The 12,947-nt window shown below is 43.0% G+C and overlaps 1 protein-coding gene across 3 annotated transcripts in view; it reads left to right on the forward strand.

Annotated features, from left to right (window-relative positions):
- The window catches only part of BIN2 (bridging integrator 2), a 43,939-nt gene that overhangs the window by 20,547 nt on the left and 10,445 nt on the right, over positions 1-12,947 (forward strand). For 2 of the 3 annotated variants that reach the window (XM_032284745.1, XM_032284755.1), the window contains 8 exons: positions 1,916-1,970; positions 2,270-2,364; positions 2,938-3,033; positions 5,618-5,725; positions 6,043-6,128; positions 7,515-7,590; positions 8,436-8,518; positions 10,993-11,740. In XM_032284745.1, the coding sequence (XP_032140636.1) occupies positions 1,916-1,970; positions 2,270-2,364; positions 2,938-3,033; positions 5,618-5,725; positions 6,043-6,128; positions 7,515-7,590; positions 8,436-8,518; positions 10,993-11,740 (1,347 nt within the window). The remainder of the gene's footprint in view (positions 1-1,915; positions 1,971-2,269; positions 2,365-2,937; positions 3,034-5,617; positions 5,726-6,042; positions 6,129-7,514; positions 7,591-8,435; positions 8,519-10,992; positions 11,741-12,947) is intronic. The other variant, XM_032284765.1, reaches the window with a different exon arrangement.

Genomic DNA, 12,947 nt, shown 5'->3' on the forward strand with positions numbered 1-12,947 from the left:
TCATCAATAGCCTGTCAAGTAATGAATACAGCCAATAACAAATGAACAAATTCACAAGTATTTTATGGTGTACTGAATAATGCAGCTTGGATTTTAGGTATACCATCCCCAGAACTGGTCTGTTCTGACCTGTAGGCTGACCCGTAGAGTACCCTTGAAGTGGGCTGCACCTCTCAGTCCATCCCTGCACTCCTGAAGTCAGGTTCCAGAATGTCAGCTGTCAGTCCTTAAATCTCCACCCAACTCTTCAAAATGAGTTTATACATAGGAAGGAGACCAAAATGGGAAGGGGCTCTAAACACCATAAGGAACAGTTGAGGAAATCTATGAAAAAGACTCGGTCAAGGGCACGTGAAAGATGTCTTCAAACATGTATGGAAGAGAAATTAGATCTACTCTATGGGTACAGAAGACCAACTGAAGACTAATAGGAAAAAGTTTGTTTGTTTGTTCATTTGTTTGTTTGTTTGTTTTGAGAGGGAGTCTTGCTCTGTTGCCCAGGCTGGAATGCAGTGGCACAATCCTATCTCAGCTCACTGTAACCTTCACATTCCAAGTTCAAGCAATCCTCCTACCTTAGCCTCCCAAGTAGTTGGGATTACAGGCACCCACCACCACTCCCGGCTAATTTTTGTATTTTTAGTAGAGATGGGGTTTCGCCATGTTGGTCAGGCTGATCTCGAACTCTTGACCTCAGGTGATCCGCCCACCTTGGCCCGCTATGCCTGGCCCAGAAAAAGTTTTAACAGAGCTAGTTTAAAATGAAGTGATACTGTCTCAGGCAAGATGTTGGTTTCCAGTTCCTGGAAGTATTTGAGAAGCAGAGGCTAAATGAACATTTGTCAGAGTTATAACAAAAGCAGTTCATTTATCAAATTGAGATTTAAACTTCTAACTCTAAATGACACCTTCCTCTCCTTCTTTTTTAGAGGGAAGAGGAGCCCTTATCTGAACTTGGGGTTCCTAGCCTAAAAAATGAGATTTCAGACATAGGAGCAAAGATGGAAGCAGGGTTAGATAGATAGATAGATAGCCAGATAGATAGATAGATAGATAGATAGATAGATAGATAGATAGATGGATGAAGACATTTGGGTGGGAACAGGAGGAAAGGCAATGACGGGGCTCCTTGGAGTAGCATAAAGCAGGTGACTGATGGAAGGGAAGGGTAAAGTGAGGCAAGGCAGAGAAGGATATCAGAGGAGGGGAGGAATGTCTGTGTGAGGGTTCAGAGAAAGAAGACCTGGTGTCTGTGGAAAATGGTAGCACTTTATCTACCCAGAGAGGAGGGTGCAAGCCAGAGGATGGCATAGATAGTGTTACACAGAGAACACTTACATTTCAACAGAGGAACTTGGATATAGGCTCTTGTTCACTGGAAGGAAGACATGCCAGTGTAATGGGAGCTGTAGCAAGCCCCATCTTAAACACTAACACAAGGCCTGTCGCAGTGGCTCACTCCTGTAATCCCAGCACTTTGGGAGGCTGAGGTGGGTGGTCCACCTGAGGTCGGGAGTTCGAGACCAGCCTGACCAACATGGAGAAACCTGTCTCTACTAAAAATACAAAATTAGCCAAGTCTGGTGGCGCATGCCTGTAATCCCAACTACTTGAGAGGCTGAGTCAGGAGAATCATTTGAACCTGGGAGGTAGAGGTTGCAGTGAGCCGAGATCGTGCCATTGCACTCCAGCCTGGGCAAGAAGAGCCAAACTCTGTCTAAAAAAAAAGCTAATACAAAAGAGACAACCTACAACATGTTGATAAAGAAAGTAAAGGCTAACTTACAAAAATTGTGAATATTTGAAGAAATTCCAAGTGTGATTTCTGCTTTTAACCTACTTTTTTACTTTGACCACGGGAGCATCTTGTCAAATATCAATCTCTTTATTCACCAAATGTACTTTTCTCTTTCAGGCAGAAGGCCACAAGCTATACAAGGACCTGAAGAACTTCCTTAGTGCAGTCAAAGGTGGGTATTGCAGCATGGGATAATCCAGAGGGCATTTATACAGCTACTAAGAGGTTTAGGGGTGGAAAACAACAACCATACCCCCAGATTTTTGTCATTTTATCATTTATTTAGACTCCTGGAACTTTGTGGGCCGAGGAAGAGTGATTTTTCCTTTCAGCCCATCCAGCTTCCCTCACTTACATAACCCAGACCTTCTGAGTTCGTCCTTCTGAATTGAACCCACTGATTTGTCACCCATGTGATTACACCAACACTGTTGGGGAACTTGATGGTGGGACTGAATTCTCTCCTTTCAGTGATGCATGAAAGTTCAAAAAGAGTGTCAGAAACCCTGCAGGAGATCTACAGCAGCGAGTGGGATGGTCACGAGGAGCTGAAGGCCATCGTAGGGGTAAGAGTGGCTTGGGTTTCACAACTTGTCGGCACGTACTACTGTTTGCATCTCAACCTCAGCTTAGCTTCTCTATCCAAGAAAATAGGAGAACAAAGGGGCCGGTTCACACTGTGCATTTGTATAGGCACAGTCACTGGGTGGTAGGAAGAAGCTGCAACTATGAAGATAAAAACAAGTTTTCCCTAATCTGTGGATTCCTTTAATTTTGACCCTCTTCCGCTCTTTAAAACATTATGGGAAGTTTTGGGTCCTGAAGATTGGTTGTTTTTTAAAACAAAGTTCATGCAGTTATATACTCTTAAACTTTCCCTTCTAAGCTCTGGAGTCCAAGGCTTTGACCTTGTGCTCTGTTCTTAATCCCTGAATGTATGTTCAGACCCCCAAAGAGCAGTTCCTTGGGGTAGGGGCTGTTTCTTTTCTTCCTCTGACTATTCCCCAGAATCCAACATGATATTCTAAATACAGTGCTACAAAAAAGAAGTTTTTTGCAAGAAGAATTTGGATATTACCCTGGTAGACAGTTGTGGTTAGGAAGTGGAGCCTTCACCAGCCTCTGCCTCCATCCCACAGAATAATGATCTCCTTTGGGAGGACTACGAGGAAAAACTGGCCGACCAGGCTGTGAGGACCATGGAAAACTACGTCGCCCAGTTCAGCGAGATTAAGGTACTCAATGTACAGAATCAAGGCTGGGTTGTGGATGGCCCAATCCAGGTTAGAGAACTTATTGGGTTAGGCATTGTAAGTAGAATTAGAGCTTCATGATTAGAAATGAAGTTTGGGTAAGTTAGGAGAAAGATTAAGGCTGAGGGTTAGACAAGAGGTTAGGACAGAAGGTTGGAAGTAGTGTGAAGTTTATGTTTAAACTTAGATTTCAAGGCTGGGCGCATTGGCTTACACCTGTAATCCCAGTACTTTGGGAAGCCAAGGCAGGAGGACCACTTGAGCCTAGGAGTTCAAGACCAGCCTGGGCAACGTGGCAAAACCCCATCTCTACAAAAAACTGCTTAAAAAATTATTTAGTGTGGTGGTATGTGTCTGTAGTCCCAGCTACCTTAGGAGGCTGGGTGAAGGATCGCTGGAGCTGGGGAGGGAGAGGTTGCAGTGAGCTGAGATCATGCCACTGTGGTCCAGCCTGGGTGACAGAGGCTGGTGTCTCAAGTAAATACATAAAATAAACTTAGATTTCAGCGAGCTATATTTACACTGATTTTGAATTAGATCCAAGTTAGAGGCATCCCTTTTAGCTGTGACAAACAGCTGATGGCACTAAAGATATTTATTGTATAGGAGAGGAAACATGGAGCAATCAAATAGTTATCTTCAAATACTTGAAAGTCTGTTGGGTAAAAGAGGAAGTCCGCCTATTCTAAACTCTTCCAGAAAGCTGAATTAGAATCCATCTATTCATTAAGCTAGTATTTTTTTTTGAGACGGAGCCTTGCTGTGTTACCCAGGTTAGAGTGCAATGGTACAGTCTCGGCTCACTGCAACCTCCGCCTCCCAGGTTCAAGCAATTCTCCTGCCTCAGCCACCGGAGTAGCTGGGATTCCAGGCATGCACCGCAATGCCCGGCTGATTTTTGTATTTTTAGTAGAGACAGGGTTTCACCATGTTGGTCAGGCTGGTCTCGAACTCCTGACCTCAAATGATCCGCCCACCACAGCCTCCCAAAGTGCTGGGATCACAGGCATGAGTCACCGCACCCGGCACTAGTTTTTATCAAACACCTACTCTGTCAGGCACTGTGCTGATTCAGAGGAATAAGTTAGAGGGAGGCTGACTTAAGTTCCTAATAGTTAAAGCTTTCCAAAAACAAAATAAAATAGACTCAAAGATAGTGAGTTGTCTGTTGTTTGGGCAAACAGAAGTCAAACTACTTCTTGTCTTGGATATTGTGGAGAAGCCTCATGTATTGTGTGGGAAGTTGGACCACATAATTGCTAAAGTCTTTTCAAATTCTGTGACTGAGAGAATGAGACGATTCAATAACATAGTTTGCTTCTCCCTGGTATAATTTATCTTTTGGATAAGATTGAGTAGACTTTCTCTCAATGCTCATAGTAATTTATGGCTTTTATTGTATTTTAGAGCTTTCAAAGCACTTTGTATTCAGCATTCAATCTTTCAAATAACAGTTGTATAAGGGCAGATGGGGCTACTGAGGCCCCAAAAGAAATGTGCCTTGCCATTGGCCACAGGCTAATGAATGGCAGATTTGGGACTAAGGCCCAAAAATCCAGACTTTCACTTTTATGTGATTCTCAAGGTCATTTCTCCTGGAGACTGAACTAGTTTATAATGGGTTCATAGGAAATACTAAAATTTAATACAGGGGGAGGTGGGGGCGAAAAATATATATATATATTACAGATTTCCACATGCTCTGTAGAATTGCCCCTTACTCTATCTCCCTCTGAGAATGCCCCATTCTTCCTAGATACTGAGGGAGATCCCATGGGCACACAACCCTACTAGAAAATGAAATTTGGGCCGGGCGTGGTGGCTCATGCCTGTAATCCCAGCACTTTGGGAGGCTGAGGCAGGCAGATCACATGAGCCTGGGAGTTCGACACAAGCCTGGCCAACATGGCAAATCCCCATCACTACTAAAAATACAAAAATTAGCTGAACTTGGTACACACACCTATAATTACAGTTACTTGGGAGGCTGAAGCACAAAAATTGCTTGAATCTGGAAGGCAGAGGTTGAAGTGAGCTGAAATCTCAACACTGCACTCCAGCCTGGGCAACAGAGCAAGACCCTGTCTCAAAAAAACAAACACAAAGGCCAGGCGGGGTGGCTCACACCTGTAATCCCAGCACTTTGGGAGGCCAAGGCGGGTGAATCATGAGGTCAGGAGTTCAAGACCAGCCTGGCCAACATAGTGAAACCCCATCTCTACTAAAAATACAAAAAATAAAAAATTAGCCAGGCATGGTGTCAGGTGCCTGTAGTCCCAGCTACTTGGGAGGCTGAGCCAGGAAGATCATTTGAACCCGAGAGGTGGAGGTTGCAGCAAGCCGAGATAGTGCCACTGCACTCCAGCCTGGGTGACACAGCGAGACTCTGTCTCAAAAACAAAACAAAAGTAAACAAAGCCATAATAGCCCCAGTGGGGGGGGAGGGAAACAAAAGTGAAATTTGATAATAGGACCCACGAATCTTACTCTCTGCCTGGTACTCTGTTACCCATATCCTGGCCACTAAAAAGTGAGTATCCATGCTCTTTCTTGGTACCTTGATCAGGAGAGAATTGCCAAACGGGGTCGGAAGCTCGTGGACTATGATAGTGCCCGACATCACCTGGAAGCAGTGCAGAATGCCAAGAAGAAAGATGAGGCCAAGACTGCCAAGGTAAAATGAAAACAGCAACAAAAACTAGTAAATTCTTCCTGTTCTCTCTCTCCCCATGGTGGTAACAGGTGGCTGGGCCAAGGTGGTTATGGGAAATTATAAATTCGGCACCAAGTGTCCTGAAGGAAATCTGTTTCTTCTGACACTGATGCTGTAAGGATAGTCAGAGTCTTGAGGCTGAGGAAGGCATGGTCAGGGGAAGAAGAGGGACGGCTCCTCGTAAGGCTAGTGCCTAAAAAATGCAGAGGATAAAGCAGGTATGCTGTAGTCCTGGGTTCAGAATTGAGGGCGATTGTCTTGTCTCTTTTACCACTTAGGCAGAGGAAGAGTTCAACAAAGCCCAGACTGTGTTTGAAGATCTGAACCAAGAACTGCTGGAGGAGCTGCCCATTCTTTATAATAGGTAATGACTGGAATTCACAAAAGGTACCTTTGCTTCACACAAGGCACCTTGTATGCCTTGACGGGTAGGCAGATAAAAGTGTTTTAGATTTAAATTCCCGCACCCCCCACTTTTTTTTTTGAGACAGGGTCTCACTCTGTTGCCCAGGCTGGAGTGCAGTGGTACTCAATATCAGCTCACTGCAACCTCCACCTCCCTAGTTCAAGGGATTCTTGTGCCTCAGCCACCCGAGTACCTGGGATTACAGGCATGTGCCACCACACTTGGCTAATTTTTTTTTTTTTTTTTTTGTATTTTTAGTAGAGATGGGGTTTCACCGTGTTGCCCAGGCTGGTCTCAAACTCCTGGCCTCAGTGATCTGCCTACCTTGGCCTCGCAAAGTTCTGGGATTATAGTGTGAGCCATCAAGTGCAGCCAAATTTTCCGCATTTAAAGAGAAATCTGAGCAGAAACTCCATTTGTATCCTTTTTTCTTTTTATTGTACAAGATATGCATTAATACAATTAGAGTATTTTATATTGTCACTTATTAGTGTACATAGGATGGAGCCTTTTAATGAATACATGTATTCTAAAACATTATGTGACTCCTAATTAAAATAAAATTGAAATTTCATTTTATTGATTTATTTTGAGACAGGGTCTCATTCTGTTACCCAGGCTGGAGTATGGCTCACTGCAACCTATGCCTCCCAGTTAAATCAATTCTCCCCCTTCAGCTTTCTGAGTAGCGGGGACTACAGGCACATGCTACCACACTTGACTAATTTTTGTATTTCTTGGTAGAGACAGGTTTCACCCTGTTGGCCAGGCTGGTCTCAAAGTCCTGACCTCAAATGATCCATCTGCCTCAGCCTCCCAAAGTGCTGAGATTACAGGTGTGAAACACCATGCCTGGCCTAGAAATGAAATTTAATAGTTTAAAAGTATACTTCCTTGATTCACTTACAGGATAATTCCATTAATGTACATACAGGTGTAGAAGTCCTGTATTCATAAAGGAAAGAATAATTCTTGCTGTAATAATTATAATTAGATGGCCTTATATTAATACAGCTCTTTAAAAAATTATTCAAAGCCCTTTCATGTCTATTCGATCCTTCAACAGCCCAAATCAAGTAACTCCATGAAACTGTTAAACTTTGGTGTCAACCTGAGCTGATATTGTCTCCCCTGGCCTTCCTGCTCTGAAGAATCATGTGTGTTCCTGGCCCAGCTCTGATGAATACAGATCCCAGAACATCCTGAGTGTGGGATATGGGATGGTTTTCTTTTCGGAGCCTTGGTGGTGGCTGGTTTTGGCTCAAGTTCCTACCTTGTATTTGAAACAAAGAACTCCTTTCCTATGCTTTACCCATATGTGTTTGTTGTTTTGCTTCCTAATAGTCGTATTGGCTGCTATGTGACCATCTTCCAAAACATTTCCAACCTGAGGGATGTCTTCTACAGGGAAATGAGCAAGGTGAGAAGCATCTGACCAATTGAGACTCCTAGGTGTGTTTTCTAGTAAATATGAAGGTAGCATTGACTTACATAATTTCTGTAAATATCCATATTGATACCACAGATTTTGACTTTTATCTCATGATGAAATAAGAGCACTTGATTGTGTACTTAACTATATTAAAGCACATATATACACAATCAGAGGGCCCTTTCATCTCCCTTAACAACTGAATAAGTACGTCCAAATTGGAGCTTTAGCATGAATAAAGGAGGTTAGGCCTATGGAAGGAAGAATTGAAATGGGGAATCCCATTGTGAAATCTCTATTGTTGCTAGGGACTATTTAAGGACAAGTCAGTTTCTCAGGTGGTTGGTCTCAAATAAGACTAATCCTGTCAGTGACAGCCAGCCATATAACATAACTTATGAGGTCTTTTCTAGGCCTGAGATTCCAAGATTCTTTGCTACTACACAGTTATATTTACATACAGCTACACATATTACTCTCCATAGTTTATTTGGCTAAAGTATGATTTGCCTAATTAATATTAAAAATGAGTTTTCATTCCCTGGATCACCTGTGAGAAGCTAGAACCTCAAATCAGACATCAGTTACGGACCCTGCATTGAGACAGCTGCCAGTCTGTTGGAAGAGGCAGAACTTAGAACACAGAGAGACAAGGAAGAGGCGGTAGCAGGACAGGACCTGGATTCTAGTGCTAGACAGACAGAGAGGAATTCAGATTGGAGTTGAAAGGGAGGGGTTTTATTTTGGGAAACCATCTGAAGGGGAGGGGAGAAGGGATATGTATTCTCGGGTTCCCAGTTGGCTAGCATCACCTTCTTTCTCACTGGCTCTAGCTGAACCACAATCTGTACGAGGTGATGAGCAAACTGGAGAAGCAACATTCCAATAAAGTCTTTGTGGTGAAGGGACTATCAAGGTGAGCACCATTCAAGACCCTTTTCTGCCTCGCTTGTCCTGTGTGTGAATGTGTTCAACATCCTCATCTCCAGTCCAGAATCCTGACCCATGCTTTATGTGGATGTACATGATGATGTTTGTTGTTTGTACTATGCTCCTATAAAAATTATTTTGCTTTTTACTAAATATTTTTAGGCCAGACATGGTGGCTCAGGCCTATAATCCTGGTACTTTGGGAGGCTGAGGCAGGAGAATCACTTGAGACCAGGAGTTTGAGATCAGCCTGGGCAATGTAGTGAAATCTCATCTCTACAAAAAAAGATTAAAAGAAAAAAAAAATTAGCCAGGCACAGTGATATGCACCTATATTCCTAGCAATTCAGGAGGCTGAGGCAGGAGAATCGCTTGATCACAGGAGTTCTAGGCTGCAGTGACCTATGATCATGCCACTGCACTCAAGCCTGGGTGACAGAGCAAGACCCTCTCTCTAAAAAAATAAAAATTAAATATTTCAGACGTAACTAAATGTATAAAGAATAACACAACAAATAGCCATGTACTTACCACCAAATTTAAGAAATCGACTGTTGTAAATATAGCTGAAGTTCCCAATGTTCCTTCCCTACTCACTTTCTGTTTCTGACCCCACTAAAGGGTCCTGTGTGTTATTTATGTGTGTATGTATGTTTCACACATAAAATAAAACAACATGCCAAAAAAAAATAAAACAACATGCATGGAAATAAATACTAAATGTAGTAATAAATACTAAATGTAACATGCACACATTGTATTGTTCTACACATACATGCATACATAAAATATTGTTTTCCATGTTTTTAAGCTTTAATAAATGGATACATACTGTATGTATTCTTCTGCAACTTCTTTTGTTCTCTTAGTATTGTTTGCAAGATTTTTCATTATTGCTACATGTTGCTAGCTCTGCTGTTTCCTTTCTATAGCTGTTATTGTGTGCCTAGTTCATGATTTATTTCTTCATCCTCCTGCTAATTTGGGACATTTTGAGTTGTTTTCTAGGTTTTTGCTATTATAAATAATGTTGTGATGAACATGTGTTACATTTCTCCCTGCGAATATTATCAAGAGTTTCTTTAGGGTCTATACTTGGAGCGGGGTTGTTGAGTCTTAAGATCTGTCATGGGGGCTTCTCGACCCTTATGAGATATTGCCACATTGCTCTGCAAGGTGGTTGTTCCAGTTTACTACCCATTAGCCATGAGTGAGAGCCCTCATGAGTCTACATTCTCACTACATGTGAAATTGTCAGATTTCTTCATTCTTACAAGCTCATGGGTATGAAATGGAATATTTTTGCAGTTTTAAGTCACAGCTTCATGATTGCTAGTTACCTTGAGCATCTTTTCATGTTATTGGCCATATAAGGTTCCTGTTCTGTGACTTTCCTATATATCATTTTCCTATTTTTCAATTAGGTTGGTGACCTTTTTTAAAAAATTGATCTATATTAGTTTTTCTTTGCTGGTATATTCAGGATTCTAATTCCGAATGCTCAAGGGCAAGCATGGCATCCAACACATAGTAGGTACTTGATAAATGTTATAATTGATTCTCTTGTTCGTGGTGGTTTTGTTTTATAAAGTTGCCACACACACTGGACATTGAACCACGGCTCATAGAGGAAACACAGGTTTCTGTGAGGCCCTGGTCACAACAGTTTTATCAACCACCCAAAACATAACCTTGTTTTATGTGAGTTTCTGTTTAAAGACACTTTATTTAACACATATTATTAATTCATTAATATTGAATTCATTAATATTGAATTCATTAATATTGAACCCAGCAGCATTGTAACTCATACCTGAATGAAGCTTACCTAATACACGTATTTGCTCTGGAAGGCACAGCAGAGTCTTCTTGCACTTAGCACTACAGCTTGGGGGCCATTTTAAGTAGCAAAATCACCAACAAAAAGCTCAAACTTAGGAAAACCTGGTGAAAAGGACACTTGTTTACAGTTTGAGAATGGAAACCAGGAGGTACATGGTTGCCTTGTTAGACTTCATCTGGAAAGTGTATGGCAGGCAACTCATTCTTCACCACTTGCACGTGTCCAGTAGAGACTGGGAAAGCACCAGAAGCATTGATTTGGGGGTTCCAAATAAACAAGTAGGTTAATTCACAAATATGAAATCTGTGTAGATCAACTGTATACCACCCATTCATCTTTGCCCCAGAGGAAATATTTGCCGACATTTTGCAGTGTTTCTTTCCAGTCTTTCTCTGTACATATTTTTATATTTTTACATAATTGAGTTCATGATATAGATAAAATTTTGGCCTTTTTTTGCTTCACTCTATAAGTGTTATTGTAAACTATGCAAACTTTCTAACATTTTAAATTGCTTTATTCTGGTTTTATATTACATACATCATAATTTATTTTTGCATATTTACATTGCCTCTGGTTTTTAGCTGTTCTGAATCTGAACACCCTTCCTCTTTCAGTGGTAGCAGGCGCTCTTTAGTCATTTCTCCGCCAGTTCGAACATCTACGGTCTCCAGTCCACTTAACTCACCTACTAGTTCCTCTACACTTTCCTTGAAGAGTGAGAATGAATTTGTCTCAGCAACTGAAGATCTGGCACCTGATGCAGCCCAGGGGGAAGGCAATTCTGAGATCAAGGAGCTCTTAGAAGATGAGGAAATAGAGAAGGAAGGATCTGAAGCAAGCTCCTCTGAGGAAGAAGAGCCTCTACCAGCCTGCAATGGCACCGCCCAGGCCCAGCCCTCTCTTGCCATTGAAAGCGCCAAGTCCCAGGAGGAAGTTCCCCCCAACTCCCCAACTCCATCACCAGGCAGAGCCCTGAGCCCTTCAGGGCAGCCTTCATCATCTGCCACAGAAGTCATCCTCCGAACCCGCGCTGCAAGTGAAGGATCTGAACAACCAAATAAGAGAGCCTCTGTCCAGAGAACCTCAGCACCCCCTTGTAGGCCTCCTCCACCCAGAGCCACTCCAAGCCCCAGGCCCTCCTCAGGGAACATACCCTCCAGCCCTCCAGCCTCTGGAGAGGGTTCACCCACCAGCCCTAGGGCCTCCTTGGGGAGTGGGACTCCAAGTCCTAGGACCTCCCTTGAGGTTTCTCCTAATCCAGAACCACCAGAGAAGCCAGTAAGAACTCCTGAGGCCAAAGAAGATGAAAACATCCAGAACCCCAAAGAACTTTGCACTTCCCCCGCCTTAATGACATCTCAGGTAAGAGTAGTTCTAGTTGGGTCTTTTATTATTTATTTATGCATGCCTGCAGGCTAGGATCTCACTCTGGCACCCAGACTGGAGTGTAATGGTGCGATCACAGCTCATTGCAGCCTCAACCTTCTAAGCTCAAGTGATCCTCCCCACATATAGAGTCTCCTTATGTTGCCCAGGCTGGTCTTGAATTCCTGGCCTCAAGTGATCCTCCTACCTTGGCCTCCCAAGGTGCTGGGATGACAGACGTGAGCCTCTGCACCTGGCTCCAGTAGGGTCTTTATACCCTTTTATAACCCTCACTTAGGTCATCTTTGCTATGGTCAGAACACTCTTGGACACCTTTTTTGGTTCTGGAGATTGTTTCATGTCTTCATAACAATTAATTTAGTAATCTAGTTTTAGGGTAATTGACTTCTCTAAGGGGCTTATCTCTAGTAGTGTTATGAGCAGATTCTTACTAATTTCTTTCTTTTCCTTCAAGTTCTGGGAGCTCCTAGTTAAAGAACCTATAGTTGAAGCCAGGCGTGGTAGCTCATGTCTATAATGCCAGCAATTTGGGAGGCTGAGGCAGGCAGATCACTTGAGGCCAGGCCTTCAAGATCAGCCTGGCCAACACGATAAAACCCCGTCTCTACTAAAAATACAAAAACTAGCCAGGCATGGTGGCATCTGTAGTCCCAGCTACTTAGAAAGCACAAGAACACAAGAATCGCTTGAACCCAGGAGGCAGAGGTTGCAGTAAGCCGAGATCATGTCACTGCACTCCAGCCTAGGCAACAGAGTGAGACTGTATCTCAAAGAAAAGAAAAGAAAAAGAAAAAGAAAAAAAAAACTAATACAAAAGAAAGAAAAAAAGCAACAATCAATCAATAAATAACATTTAAGAAATAAAGAACCGCCGGGCGCGGTGGCTCACGCCTGTAATCCCAGCACTTTGGGAGGCCAAGGCGGGTGGATCACGAGGTCAAGAGATCGAGACCAGCCGGGCACGGTGGCTCAAGCCTGTAATCCCAGCACTGTGGGAGGCCGAGGCGGGTGGATCACGAGGTCAAGAGATCGAGACCATCCTGGTCAATATGGTGAAACCCCATTTCTACTAAAAAAAAAAAAATACAAAAAATTAGTTGGGCATGGTGGCGCGTGCCTATAATCCCAGCGACTCAGGAGGCTGGGGCAGGAGAATTGCCTGAACCCGGGAGGCGGAGGTTGC

This window comes from Sapajus apella, unplaced genomic scaffold, assembly GCF_009761245.1.
Source record: "Sapajus apella isolate SASKATOON/1434 unplaced genomic scaffold, GSC_monkey_1.0 scaffold2, whole genome shotgun sequence".
In the NCBI taxonomy this organism is placed as follows: domain Eukaryota; kingdom Metazoa; phylum Chordata; class Mammalia; order Primates; family Cebidae; genus Sapajus; species Sapajus apella.